The 14,628-nt window shown below is 36.6% G+C and overlaps 3 protein-coding genes across 5 annotated transcripts in view; 2 read left to right on the top strand and 1 right to left on the bottom strand.

Moving 5' to 3' along the window:
• Positions 1–12,958, bottom strand: part of LOC148998538 (Fc receptor-like protein 5) — a 34,370-nt gene extending 21,412 nt beyond the window's left edge. The window contains exons 1-13 of one of the 3 annotated variants that reach the window (XM_089131326.1): positions 12,868–12,957; positions 11,548–11,583; positions 9,593–9,862; positions 9,040–9,294; positions 8,678–8,968; positions 8,141–8,428; positions 7,094–7,369; positions 6,708–6,995; positions 6,284–6,562; positions 5,932–6,195; positions 4,786–5,043; positions 4,107–4,205; positions 3,031–3,880 (exon numbers count right to left, since the gene is read on the bottom strand). In XM_089131326.1, coding sequence (XP_088987452.1) covers positions 3,834–3,880; positions 4,107–4,205; positions 4,786–5,043; positions 5,932–6,195; positions 6,284–6,562; positions 6,708–6,995; positions 7,094–7,369; positions 8,141–8,428; positions 8,678–8,968; positions 9,040–9,294; positions 9,593–9,862; positions 11,548–11,583; positions 12,868–12,895 — 2,679 coding nt within the window. In that variant the 5' untranslated portion in view covers positions 12,896–12,957 and the 3' untranslated portion in view covers positions 3,031–3,833. Of the gene's footprint in view, positions 1–3,030; positions 3,881–4,106; positions 4,206–4,785; positions 5,044–5,931; positions 6,196–6,283; positions 6,563–6,707; positions 6,996–7,093; positions 7,370–8,140; positions 8,429–8,677; positions 8,969–9,039; positions 9,295–9,592; positions 9,863–11,547; positions 11,584–12,867 lie in introns of those variants that run through there. The other 2 variants (XM_089131322.1, XM_089131325.1) reach the window with 2 other exon arrangements.
• Positions 232–720, top strand: LOC120461308 (histone H4). Its single transcript, XM_039649469.2, has one exon. The coding sequence runs from the start codon at positions 332–334 to the stop codon at positions 641–643; it is 312 nt and encodes a 103-aa protein (XP_039505403.1). The 5' UTR covers positions 232–331; the 3' UTR covers positions 644–720.
• On the top strand, positions 1,927–2,584 carry LOC148998539 (histone H2B). Its single transcript, XM_089131433.1, has one exon. The coding sequence runs from the start codon at positions 1,930–1,932 to the stop codon at positions 2,302–2,304; it is 375 nt and encodes a 124-aa protein (XP_088987559.1). The 5' UTR covers positions 1,927–1,929; the 3' UTR covers positions 2,305–2,584.
• Positions 12,959–14,628: the final 1,670 nt, after the last annotated feature.

Genomic DNA, 14,628 nt, shown 5'->3' on the forward strand with positions numbered 1-14,628 from the left:
CTAAGAAAGATTTCTATATAATGGTATTTTGCAATATGAACATTTATGTGCCACGTTGATTTGTCTATTTTTAATGCATTAAAGTTTTTTTTATTTATTTTTTATTTACAATTAAATAATACAGTTGTGAATATTACTTATATTCGACTTATTTCCACTACTATAAAGGCATCAAAAGACTGAACTGGACATGGAAATGCGTAACTGGTGACGTTTACTAGAACCGCCCATGAATGTGGTTTCAACTAGGTCCGCTAGCTGACTAGAAACCTCTGTTCTCCAGTGACGTTTTCTATATTCGGTTGTTTTGAGCTGAAGAGTATTTGTCGACATGTCTGGAAGAGGAAAAGGCGGGAAAGGACTCGGGAAAGGAGGCGCTAAGCGTCACCGAAAGGTTCTTCGCGATAATATCCAGGGAATCACTAAACCCGCTATTCGTCGTCTTGCTCGTCGTGGCGGCGTCAAGCGTATTTCTGGCCTGATCTATGAAGAGACTCGCGGTGTGTTGAAGGTGTTTCTGGAGAACGTCATCCGTGATGCTGTGACTTACACTGAACACGCCAAGAGAAAGACCGTCACCGCCATGGATGTTGTGTACGCGCTGAAGCGACAGGGACGCACTCTGTACGGGTTCGGCGGTTAGAAGATTCACGAAGAAAAACCCAACGGCTCTTTTAAGAGCCACCCACATTTACACATAAAGAGCGAGTTTCTAGTTGTTGAAATGTATAGCATCGTAAATTAATGAATTATTTTAAAAGAAAAATAAATACAAAAAACAAGTGAAAAAAGAGTAGATTAATAACGCACAAAGTAATACGTTTGATATTTTCATATAGTAAGTCAATTTCTTTAACTAGATGATTAAAAAAAAAACAATTTTATCTAGTGTTTAATGTATTATAAAATAAAAGCTGTTGATCTCAGGCAAGTACCACAGTGGAACACAAATTAACAAACCCTCAAATCAAGTTACCATATCCATCTTCATCCTCATCTTCACTATCCCTGCTGGACTCACTATAACCTCATCTTCCTCATCATGATACAATCTCCCTACCCTCATCAACAGCCAGCTGTGTTTTATACCTTTTATAGGTACAGACATTGTGTAGATATAATATGTGAATTAATGTTCATTACAGATTCAATATTTATTCAATTCTAATTATTTAAAACGAACTTTTCATTGGCGAAAATATGGACAAGTCGTGCACAATGTGCTGAAACAAGACACAAAATGGCCCCTGTGGGTCATGTGACCACTATTTTGCAATTTCATTGATTGGTATGTGAGTTCTTCTGCCATGAGATAGGTTAGGTCTCATTTTATGAAACAAACAAACAAACCTACCAACCATATTGGACCATGTTTTCCTGGAGGCAACACCATACCAAGCATAGAGGGTTAAGTGATTCGTATTTTTACTGTGCTATATTCACAGTTCTGATTTGTAGTTAATTTAACATCGTTATAAAGACTCTCGAATGTTAATACTCATTGTTTGTTTTATATATATAAACAATTTTTCATATTTAGATTGCCGTATATACATAACACAAGGCTAATTCTTCTTTTAAATAAATGTTAAAATTATCTATAATTCTCTACGTACGAAAGAAAATCTGAAATGATTCATAATAATCCATTTATTCATTCCTGAAAAATGCGGGAAAATGAAACAAAGAGATGAAGTCACGGGGGATGGTGGTTGTCGATGGGCGTGATTAACATTTCAAAGCTTCTGATTGGATCACCTACAATTCAGGGAATGTTTTATCTGCCCAATGAAATCGCTCTATGTTTTGGTCCAGGAAGCCTACCAATCCTAGAGTTTCGTTCCTCCCTTTTTAAATTAGCATAGAGCAGTGGATAAAGCCCGCCAGCAGTGACACAGAATTACATTGAGTTTCACTGGCTGAAATATCATGCCTGAACCGGCGAAGTCTGCCCCCAAGAAGGGCTCGAAGAAGGCCGTCACTAAAACCGCCGGCAAGGGCGGAAAGAAGCGCAGAAAGTCCAGGAAGGAGAGCTACGCGATCTACGTGTACAAAGTCCTGAAGCAGGTTCACCCCGACACCGGGATCTCCTCCAAGGCGATGGGGATCATGAACTCTTTCGTCAACGACATCTTCGAGCGCATCGCCGGTGAATCGTCTCGTCTCGCTCACTACAACAAGCGCTCCACCATCACATCGAGAGAGATCCAGACAGCCGTGCGTCTGCTGCTGCCCGGAGAACTGGCCAAACACGCCGTGTCTGAGGGCACAAAGGCCGTGACCAAATACACCAGCTCAAAGTAGAGCGAGTCCGCTCAACAACACAAAGGCTCTTTTAAGAGCCACTCATATTATCTGTGAAAAGAGCAGTAATTGCATATTTAATCACATGTAGAGGAATATGCCGTAGAACAATAAGGTATTATGATAAGACTTTTATGCCTGGTTTTAAACTCCCAGACTAAAATTCATGCCATAATGTAAAAGCGACTTATAAGTGTTTTTTTTTTAAACATTTTTGATGTTTTTGCTGTAATAAAAGTATTTTTTATCAACAAATTCTTTACATTTTACCATTGTGTTATCAAGAATAGTTGAAAGTAGTGATATGTAGGCTATATATACTTATATTATTATTATTTACAATTATATTCATGGATATATGAATAAAGATAAACAAATTGATTTGAAGCACGAATACAAATGTTTCAATATTTTCTGTAAAATTGCGGTTGCATTTTTTATTATGTAAAAATGCTTTAGTGCTTTAAGCCTGTTCCAGTATCCAGTTAAAATATCATCCCTCACACGAGCTTTAATGTGTTTAGCAGCACGGCTGTCTGATCAGAGGACACAAAGACTCTATTAAGATCATATCTCTTATCTATAATCTTCATCATTTTAGTTTTAGCCCCAAAAATAGCATTGATGTTACATTATAAACCAGTGAACAACTCTAGTCCTCGAAATGCACTTTCCAGCAGAGTTCAGCTATGAAAAACACCACACAACATTATTATTATTTTTTTTTATTACAGTTTATGGTTATGAAATATATAGTTTTCAAAGGTTTATAAACACAATATAATTTTTATAATGAAATCAATAGCCTACATTGGGTGAATGCCTCACTAATGAGTTCCTGATTTGTATATTTATAATGATAAAGGTAAGAAATAAGAGTTAATAGCAATAGTTCTGTTTTTCCTGGAAAAGCGGCGATACGTAAGCATACATACACTGGCGATGTGACTTTGTAAATGAAGACTACGGCACTGCACACTCACATTATTTTACTGTAGTTCACTCGAGCTGAGCACACAGGCCTAAAGACACAAATTACAGAATCTATCAAGTTTTTGCCCGATTTCCATTCTAAGGATGTTCATCTTGATAATACTGTATTATTACTTTGTCTTCTGGGTAAATTTCCTCTTCATAAAGCCAGAAACGTTCACTGTAATCCCAATCTTAGAATGATCTTCTCTGATATAAAGTCACTTTTACTTTTACTTACTTGAAAATGTCAAAACCTTTGAACACAAGGGCTTCGAAAAAATCTATCATCCTTGTGTCTGTTGAAATGAACCTTTCATTTAAAAAAGCCAAAAGAATGAACACGTCATACGCATGTGCATGACGTCACCATTTTTAAATGAGCATTTTTGTATTTACAGGGAGATGATAAGGGTCTCGTTTACGAAAACATAAAAAGTCTTTCGCCGGGCTCGTTTATTCTCTGCAAAAATACCCCAATAGCCTTTGTTTGTATCACAAATGTACATTCCACATTAAATTACAATCGCAAGAATCACTTTGTTCTGTCAAAAAGTTTATTCCTCTGTTACGGCGTACTGACTTTGGTCTTCAGCAGATGAAACTGTGAAATACACACAAAAAAAAAAAATTCAACATTTAAACGGACGTCTTATTTTAAAAAAAAATTTAATTATTATTTTCCACTGCAGTTATTGCTTTCATGAATGACCATCATCTGTTCAAAATATAGATCTAAATAATATATACAAGACAGGCAGTAAAGGCATAATGTGAATAATGTGTGTGTGTGTGTGTGTGTGAGAGAGAGAGAGAGAGAGAAGTTTTACCTCTCGCTCTGTAACATTTGAAAAGCAGCACGACTGTCGCTAACAGATACGGAGAAGCTGCCAGAAGAAAACTGAGGATTTTGTAGACAGAAATCTGACCTGGAAAACAGAAACACAAGAACATTATTGACCAACAAAGTTTTGTGCGTGAATGCTGCAACACTACTGACTCCGTGATTGGTAGATCGGTGAAGGGAGGAGCATCACACCAAAACACAACATGACATCATCAACATCAGTTGCAACTTCACTTTTTAAATGACAATATCCTGACTGGACTACAGTTGTCAGTGATATAATTTTTGAAATGAACATTATTTCTTAATGTCTAGTGACATATCAGGGCCATTTTATGATTATTTGAAATAAATTTCTTACATACAACTCCTTTAACTGGTCTCTACCTTTACCCGTTTATTTTGTTTATTTTGTACAGTTTTATGCCAGTCAGAAATCATTATCCGCATTTCCACTGTGGAGCCAGTGCGAGCGAGGGCTAGAAACGGCCAGTCGAGCTGATAGTGTCCGACTGCGATCTTAGACGCCATAATTAAATTGTATAAACTGGTATTTATAATAATTTTACACAGAAGAAGAATAAACTTATTGACAGAAATAAGAGCTAGAGACTATATAATAGTATATAATAATGGTGTGGCGTTTCTCATTAAAATCTCACCATTAAAGACTTCAGTAACTGAGATCCAGCTGTGGAGAGACTGTCCTCTCTCTGTTTTACAGGAGTAGAAACCCTCATGTGACTTTGAGACAGTAGTGATGCTCATCTCTCCTGTCGTCTGATTCTGGATCAGTGATCCGTCTTTATAGAAATCAGCGCTGGAGATCGGGGAGTTTGTAGATCGATGTAAACAGTGTAGAGTCAGAGTCTCTCCCTCAATCACAGGATCAACAGAACTCTCCAGAATCACCTCACCGTCTACAAACACGAGACACACATCAACAGCTGCTAGTGATGATACTGTACTGATGATACTGATGTACTGATGATGTAGTGATGATACTGTACTGATGATACTGATGTACTGATGATGTAGTGATGATACTGTACTGATGATACTGATGTACTGATGATGTAGTGATGATAATGTATTAATCAGACCCATATTTCAATTATTGATGTGGAGGGCCAAAATGTTCACTATCAATAATCTGGGAAACTGACACTTTTATTCAGCAGGGATTCACTATCAAATGTGACGCATTGATCAAAAAAGACATTTATAATGTTACAAAATATTTAAATTTCAAATAAATTATGTACTTCAAACTTTTTTATTCATCAAAGAAAAAAAAAATTCCACAAAAAATATTGAAATATTTTCAACATTGGTAATAATCAGAAATGTTTCTTAAGCATCAAATTATCACATTATACTGATTTCTGAAGGATCATGTGACACTGAAGACTGGAGTAATGATGAGGAAATACAGCTTTGATCACAGGAATAAATGACATTATATTCACATGTTCACAAGGGTTATTGGATATATATATAGGCAAGGCAAGAATAATTAAAACAGTTTAGAATAAAAAAAAAATCATAATAATAAAAATAAAATGCAGTAAATAATTAAAACAATTGAGAATCAAAGTACAGGAACAATATATATATATATATATATATATATATATATATATATATATATATATATATATATATATATATATAATCATACACTTAATTATAATGTAGTGTATTTTATTTTATTATAGAGTTAAAATCTTGATATTATTATTATAATATTTTTTAATCTTAAACAGATTGTTGCTCGTTGTTATATAGTTGTGAGTGGTTGGACTCACCGTGTACAGTGATGTTTCGAGGACGGCGTTTCTCTCCAGATTCAGACTCACACCAGTACACTCCAGAGTCAGATGTGCTGAGAGAGTCGATTACACATCCAGATCCTGTTTGTTTGGCACAGGTTTGTGTGTGTGTGTCTGTGTATCTTCTCACTGTCCATCCAGTAGAGTTACTCTGATCCACACAGCTCAGAGAGAGAGACTGAGATGAGAAGTGTTGACTTCTGCTGGGATCGATGACCAGAGACACTGAAGCAGAAACTCCTGAAAAGAGGAAAATCTCCATCAGAACTGACAGCACAGAGACTGCAGTGAAACACAGATGCGGATGAGCACAAGCAGAAACCCTCACCAGTGAGCCACAGTGTGTGTGAGCTGCTGTTGTGTGTGTAATAGGCTGGTCGTCCTCTCTCTGCTCTGCACGTATAAACTCCTGTGTGCTGTAGAGCAGCAGGACTGAGAGTGTAAGATCCTCCAGCTCCTCTGCTGCTGTCTGACAGATGATCATGATCTCTGAACCAGCTGAACGTCCAGCCTGTAGAGGAGCCTGAAACCTCACAGATCAGAGTCACTGATTCTCCTTCAGTCAGCCACGGCTGTGGAGACACTCGCAGTGATGCCTGAGCTTCAGCTGAACAAAACATCACGAGTTACAGAGCCGTAGAGAAACTGATGGAGAAGCTGATCACAACACACACACACACACACACACACACACACACACACACACACACACACACACACACACACACACACACACACACACACACACTCACCTGAGACATACAGTGTAACAGCATCACTGATTTGTGATCTCTGTGAGTCTGATGTCTCTCCTCTACAACTGTATTTACCGCTGTGAAAGAGATCGACACTGCTGATGATCAACTCTTGTGTTGAGGTTCGTCTGACAGTGTTTTTATATCGGTCGTTGGTTCCCTCTATTTCCCATCTGTATGTCCACTCAGTGTCTCCTGCCCACTTTATATCACATCTGAGAGTGACTGTTTCTCCTCTAAACACTCGTTCATCAGGTCGTACCGTCACCACAGCTTTAGGACTCACTGTACAAACACAGATTATTGCATTTATAGTTTCAGAAGTTGTGTAGATATTGTCTCTGATCTGTATTTGTTGCATCACACACTACAGTCTCTCTCACCTGTAACATTTACCCACAGTGCATCACTGTATTGTGTGTAATAGACTGGTTTCCCTCTTCCAGCTCTACACCAGTACTGGCCTCCATCAGACACTGAATCAATCTTCAGCCTGTAGGAGTGTGTTTGTGTCTTCTCTGTCTCGGGGTTCAGTGTGTGTTTGTACCAGTAAGAGTCCCAGTCTCTGGTTAGATTCATGCGACAGGTCAAAGTCACTGTGTTTCCAGTCAGTGCAGCTCCTGCAGGATCTGATGTGAGTTCAGGCTTCGGCTGTAGATCTGCAGGAGAACAACAACAGATTCAGATCCTCCAGAGTCAGAGTTCACCTGTGTTACACAAATCATTCAGTGTTTGTCTACAACTACATAAAAAAATGGTTCAGTTTTGTTCTAATGAGAGGGTCTGTGAGATTAAATGATGACAATTTTCATTCTCAGATGAGTTAATGTTGAAACTTTGGAGTGAGTGTCAGATAAAATACTTCTTAAATTTAATGTTTCATGAACTGTAAATCATAATCAGATACAAAACGATGAAACTTCTGAAAACCAAAGCTGCATTTGTATAAAAACTCAGAAATTCTCAGAAAGAACAAGCAGCTAAAAAAATAAAAATAAAAACGTACACAAATGTTTTATGTTTATTACAAAACTTTGTTTCTGAATAGATGTAATTGACATGTAATTATCAGCCATTAACAGAACTATTTTTATTTGTCTCTCAGATCTGTGCTCACATGCGTCAGAAAGACGACTTTATCTGTTGTTTCTATGTTTTACAAGAAATTCACGAGTGTTGTATTTTTAAGATTACACTTCTAAAAATACTTCAGTTTTAAAATGGATTTTCGGACATCTGCATTAGTTGCACGTTTTGCTCATTTAAATAGTTTGTAAAAGAACAGTGAGAAAATAAAATCAAGCCCTTCAAAAGAAGAGTGACAACTATTTATCAGCAGTGTGAAGGAAAAATCTAAAGTAAAATTCTCTTGATTGTTTGTGTGATCATGAATAATAGAGAGTTAATGAGGACAATGATGTTGAACTCACCCTTCACAGAGAGAGAAAAAGCAGAGCTTGATGTTGATGAGTTTGGTCTTCCATCTCTCTGTCCTTTACACCAGTACTGACCCTGATCAGACTCAGTAGCTCTTCTGATAGTGACAGTGTCTCTGTTTACAGTGTAACGATAATCTGACGTCTGTAACTTTACACTGTCTTTATACCACTCATATCTCCAGTCACTGTGATCAGATTTTATCACACACTTCAGATTGACTGTTTCTCCAGTGAATACAGGACCGGCTGGTGTCACAGTCACTGTAGATGTGGGTAAATCTGAGAAGAAACACAGAAACATAAACTAAGAGACTCAAACAGTCTGACTGAGGACAGATGATCAAGTCTCAAGGCTTGTTTGCTACACTGACGGTTTCATTCATCTCAGATAATCTGAAGAGCAGAAGCTCATGGATGAACTGAACATGTCTGGAGGATAAAGATCATGAAGAAAAATAAATAAACCTGAGCTAACTTTCTATATACAATGTCTTCAGGTTAAAGTGATGAAATGATGAACACACTCACCTGATACTGTCAGTGTAACTCCATCACTGATCTCTGAGTACTGTGGGGTTTCAGTCTGAGTTCCTCTACATCTGTACAGACCAGCATCAGACGAATCCACAGATGAGATTATATAGATCTGGTGTTGTCCTGCGCTGTGATAGATCTGGTCTGTTCTTCTGCTGTTATCTTGATCTTTATACCAGCTGTACGTCCAGACTCCTGTCTCCTGTATGTCACATGTGAGAGTGACTCTCTCTCCTCTGAACACACGGACATCAGGCTTCACCTTCACTACAGGTTTGGGTCTCTCTGTGAAATGAGCAAACACACACTTCATGTTTCTTTCACTGAAAAAACAAACAAAGTAAAAGAGCTCTTACCTCTCACTGTTATCTGTATTGCTTTACTGAAGTCTGTATAGGAGTATCCTCGCTCTGCTCTACACTCGTATGTTCCTCCATCAGAGACTCTCACAGAACTGATAGTTTTAGTTCTTGTATAATAACTGGATTCCCAGTGTGAGTCTTTCCTCCAGTGAAACATCCATCCAGTTGATCTTCCCACGTCACAGCTGAGAGTAACTGTGTCTCCAGTGAACACTGAACTCTGGGGCTTTACAGTCAGAGTCGGTTTATCTGAAAGTGAACAGTGATGCAGTGTTGAGCTCTTTTATACAGTTATTGCTCATATTTCACTAGTCTTTTGTTTTTATCATTATTTTAAACGGTAAACTATATAATTTATTTTGATTTAAAAGAGTGTTTGTCTTTTCTGCTTCCAGTTGTGACATCAAACAGAATTAATAAAAATATAGATATGGGGAAGAAAATTACAGAGTTTTCAAAGAATGTTAAAGTCTCTTGGCTGAAGATCATAAGTGTTGAAATATGGATATTAAATAATGATAAAACAGATGTGAATATGAAGACTCACCTGATACAGTCAGTGTAACTCCATCACTGAAGTCTGTGTGTGAGTCTGATCTCTCTCCTCTACATCTGTATTTACCACTGTGAGACACATCAGCTGTGAAACTGTAATTTGCTGTTGTTGTTGGTGTTGTATATTGATAGACAGTGTTTCCATCTTTAATCCATCTGTATCTCCACTGAATGTCTTCTCCTCCCTGTATGTCACATATGAGAGTGACTGTCTCTCCTCTGAACACATGCTGATCTGGCTTCACCGTCAATACAGGTTTCACTGAGAAACATAGAAGTAAATATTGAAAAGCATTGCAGGATCAAGATCACTTCATGAACTCAAAACTTCCTCAGGAGAAAAACACTTAAATTAACAAAAATGTTTTCTTGTAAATTGCAATGATTGCATGCATGTATTGGTAAAAACTAAATGAAAGTGATGTATGTCTCCAGTCTGCATGTCTTTATTGTATTATTGCTCTGCCTGTTCTGACCAGTAGATGGTGCTGTTTACAGTCAGAGTGTTTAAAGAGCTGAACTGGGAACTCACTAACTAACTTCTGTCTGTCTGTTCTCAAACACTTTTCTCTTCCAGCTCTTCCAACCAAACCACTGAATGAATAAAGCTTAGCATTGGTGCTCAAGATCTTAATGACACACCGTCAATAATTACAATTTCAGCAAATCTCAGAAACATGCAAATAAAACTCACTGTGCAACTCATTTCTGTTTTAATCAAGTCTGACTGAACTAATTACCTTCTATGGGATGAATAGGATCACAATTGGGACATCACGATTTGGGGAAAATGTCATATTGTGATTCGTTGAAGTCAATATTGTGATTGTGATATATAATAAACAAATGGTTTCATATCTTGCTTGATTCTCAAGGATAATGCCGACACAGATTAGAGAAATGATGAAATGTGTATTTGCAACTCAAACTACAACAGCACAGTGTAAAAATGCAGTGTTTCCAAATTATAATCATATTTTTTTGCTAAATTAAACAATGATATTTTTGAGTTACTGCAAACGTTTTATTGTCTCAAATATGTGTTAATGCTCATTGGTAGCCAAATAAGGTTTCATTTAGACCTTATCATTAAATAGTTTACTGTTATATGTCAGCAAGATTCAACAAGACATGTTCACCTGCTATACCCAATGTTTAGATCTGTTGTGGTATTTATGCAAATTAGAACATACAGATTACGCACATACAGTTTGCCCATGTTAACAAACAATAAAAAAACTATAATAAATAAAAAACTTGTAATATATTTGTTGTTTGTCTTGATGCAAGTAATCAACTCAATTTTCATGATGATATCTAAAGGTTAACATTTTTCCTATTCACCTGAGAGAAAATATTTGAGTCTTTTCCAAACTTTCCCCTAATGGGATTCTTCAGGGATTTTTCCTCACTCAGGACATATTGAGGATACAAAATCAGCTGATTTTGCTTCTGTTGCAATTTGTTCTACATTTTTTCATAAAATGAAAATTAAAAGTATATTTCCCTTTCTCACAGAATCGAGCCAACGAGGTATTTTGTTTTATTTGTCTGTATTGTGTGTGAAATGACATTACATCTGTTACACGCTTTTGCTGTGTGTCGAGCTGATGTGATTTCTGTATTGTGTTGTTTTAGTTTTCATGGTGGATTTGGAGAAAAGTCTTCAGATAAACCAGTAGCAAGAGAAACACTCGTGTCTGCGTATGCTTACAGTCGACTGAACTATTGTACAATGCAAGACTGTTTGATTGATTGAATAAATAGCAGATTTCTGTAATGTTTTGCAGCATAATGATCTACAGTCAGATGATTCTGTGAAATATATGCAAACATAAAACATCAGCAAAGAGACAAATGTGGGATCCTGATGTAGACAAATAAATACATCAACATAATTCACATTAATTAAAACATAATTATAAGTACTGCAGTAATGGAGAGTACCTTGACTGAGTCCAGAGTGAACGAGGGACATCAGCACTAAAAGCAGAAGAAACACAGATGAAGCTTTTCCATTCATTCAACACAATGTAAATCACACACTGAAACATGTCTAGAGTTTATTCTACATGAACTGAAAGTGTTTTTCTGTTCTGATGCTCATAAAGGTGAGAACTGATGGATTATTCTCCAGCATTAACATCATCACACATAATGAACTGATACGATCAGTTTCGAATATTCGTGCACACCCCTAATTGTGACTTTATTATAGTAAAATAATGTAGACATATAGCCTAAAGCTGAAATGACCAACACCAGAAAGAAAACCTTCTGTAAACACTAAATGATCTCAGTTCCTCCTGAAAGGCCCCAAACACAAACCATATTCAGACCACAGTATTTAATGTGTTGAGCGCTTGCAGTCTCTCAAACAAACGAGTGTGAAAAAGCCCTTAAACCACATTAAAAATGTATCAGTATATTTCCAATGTCTCAAAAGTAAAATTTAAATACATATAGATAAAGTACAGTTTTCAATCAATTTCTCAAAAAAAAAAAAAGAAAAGAAAAAGGTTTTGCAGTACATGAATAAATAAATATGTTTAATAGGACAACAGAGATACTTCCTGATTGTCATTGGTGGAACATGTTCATATGCGTCGACGTGATGAAGTTATTCTGGAAACCTGTGGTTATTCTGAGACGTGTGAACTGATATCATTCAACAACTAAATATGAAGTTCAGGCGAACTGGTTAAAAATAACTGAAACGTGTCTCAGAAAAGTTAGTTCTGAGAAAAGCTTTACTTAGTTTGATAAACTGTTTGTCCATAAAATGACAATGAAATTTGAGTTTCCAAATCATTTTTGCAATTATTTCTCAATAAGAGAGTCAGAGAGAAACAGAAGTGATAGAGAAGCTGATTGTTTGTTAGTTTGTGCATTTACGAGCTCAGAAAACTCAAAGAATGTGCATTATGTGTGTAATCATCATTCAACAATAACTCATATCAACACAAATACATCTGATTTATCTGACTTGAAGTAGGAAGAAAGATATCACAGCAAAACTAAGCAAAAATACATGCATTACCTCCATCTTTCACAAGCATTATCACACAGATAAATACATCATCAAACTCGTCATCCGATCAACATAACAACATCACATTAATCTGATCCATAAATAATACAATAAGCAGTGAGACTGAACTCATAGACTCTCATACGCAATCATCATTATATTATCACATCTTCAGCTGAATACATTGCATTAGGAACAGAAAAAAAGAAGATTATAGAATATGATCAAACACTCACAGATGAGCGGCAGTGCACTGGAGCCCATACTGACACATTAATAGACTGATTTAACAGCGCTGTGTGATAAAACACACACACTTCCTGTGTTTGAGAGAAGAGATGAGGGAGGAGGAGACAAAACTCTACACGGAAATACACAAAGAAGAGAGAGATCCAGTCTAAGATATTTAGCTGCTAATATATTAAAGTTGTTACAGTGTGAACGAACACAATAAGCAACCCTGTATCACACGAAATACGATCTGAGGAAACTATTTTACAAATCGCAATTACGTTACATGGCAACTTAAGCAGTGCTATTACGTTGGTCCTTAACCTATGTCTCATTGTTAATACGTAAGTTTTAATACGTTATTTTTAATACATATTTGCATAATGGAGAAGTAGCTTGTTGCATTTGTGTAATAATAAACACACAAGGTTTTAGAATATTTCAGCGTGATACCATTTATTGGTCAAAGGCTACTTTAGACAAATGTTACCGTGTCTATGCGGTGCATGACTTGTGCCAGGGCTAGCATTGCTAAATAGCTTGCATTAACTTTTACTAGTGATTTTAAATGGATTTCTCCAAATAGCATGACAAACCTTACCTGTCTAGTAGAATCTTCGCGACTGCGGCATCAGTGAGAAGCCCAACCTGTGCTTTTAGCGCACGCCAGCGTGTGATATTCACCCAAAATCACTCTGGTCTTGTTTCTATATTCTGCGGCCTTTCTCTTCTTATCATACACTTCGTAAACATTTTTTCTCTTTCAACCCTCAGCCATTTTCAAACGAATGGCTGAAACCGTAACTCCGACATAATACACCTAGTGAAAACTACATAGGGATAAGCACGGACGACGGCCTTACGTAAACATATCACCAGAATGATTGACACTTAGGTGGACCAATAGTATAGACTACCCACCCGGAAAAAGAAAATCCTCCGCTATATCTTTAAAACTGTCAAAAAATCTATCCAGGAGTTTGGTAATCACTGATCGCCGTTTATGTTCATTAAACCATCAAGCTTTTTCCTACTATACCCTCAATGAAGAAACGCTTAATATCAGATAATGTCCATAATAATTCTACTTTGGGTTCGATTTTTTTTTTTAGTTTTCAGTGGTTATGAGGAGCAATATGAGAGAGAAATGTGGTAATTGTTGTTTAGGTACATTAAACTACGTCATGTCATATTGTCAGTTTCACAGTTTCGTCTGCTGAAGACCAAAGTCAGTACGCCGTAACAGAGGAATAAAATTTTTGACAGAACAAAGTAATTCTTGCAATTGTAATTTAATGTGGAATGTACATTTGTGATACAAACAAAGGCTATTGGGGTATTTTTGCAGAGAATAAACGAGCCTGACGAAAGACTTTTTATGTTTTCATAAACGAGACCCTTATCATCTCCCTGTAAATACAAAAATGCTCATTTGACAATGGTGACGTCATGCACATGCGTATGACGTGTTCATTCTTTTGGCTTTTTTAAATGAAAGGTTAATTTCAACAGACTCATTGATGATAGATTTTTTCGAAGCCCTTGTGTTCAAAGGTTTTGACATTTTCTTAAAGGAAGCAAAAGTGACTTTATATCAGAGGAGATCATTCTAAGATTGGGATTACAGTGAACATTTCTGGCTTTATGAAGAGGAAATTTACCCAGAAGACAAAGTAATAATACAGTATTATCAAGATGAACATCCTTAGAATGGAAATCGGACAAAACCATGATAGATAATTTGATTCTTTAGGCCTGTGTGCTCA

Source organism: Pimephales promelas, chromosome 1 (assembly GCF_988280905.1).
Source record: "Pimephales promelas chromosome 1, fPimPro1.hap1.1, whole genome shotgun sequence".
In the NCBI taxonomy this organism is placed as follows: Eukaryota; Metazoa; Chordata; class Actinopteri; order Cypriniformes; family Leuciscidae; genus Pimephales; species Pimephales promelas.

Excerpts from the sequence above, each read along its gene's own strand:
- LOC120461308 (XM_039649469.2), top strand. The coding sequence starts at position 332 with ATGTCTGGAAGAGGAAAAGGCGGGAAAGGACTCGGGAAAGGAGGCGCT.
- LOC148998539 (XM_089131433.1), top strand. The coding sequence starts at position 1,930 with ATGCCTGAACCGGCGAAGTCTGCCCCCAAGAAGGGCTCGAAGAAGGCC.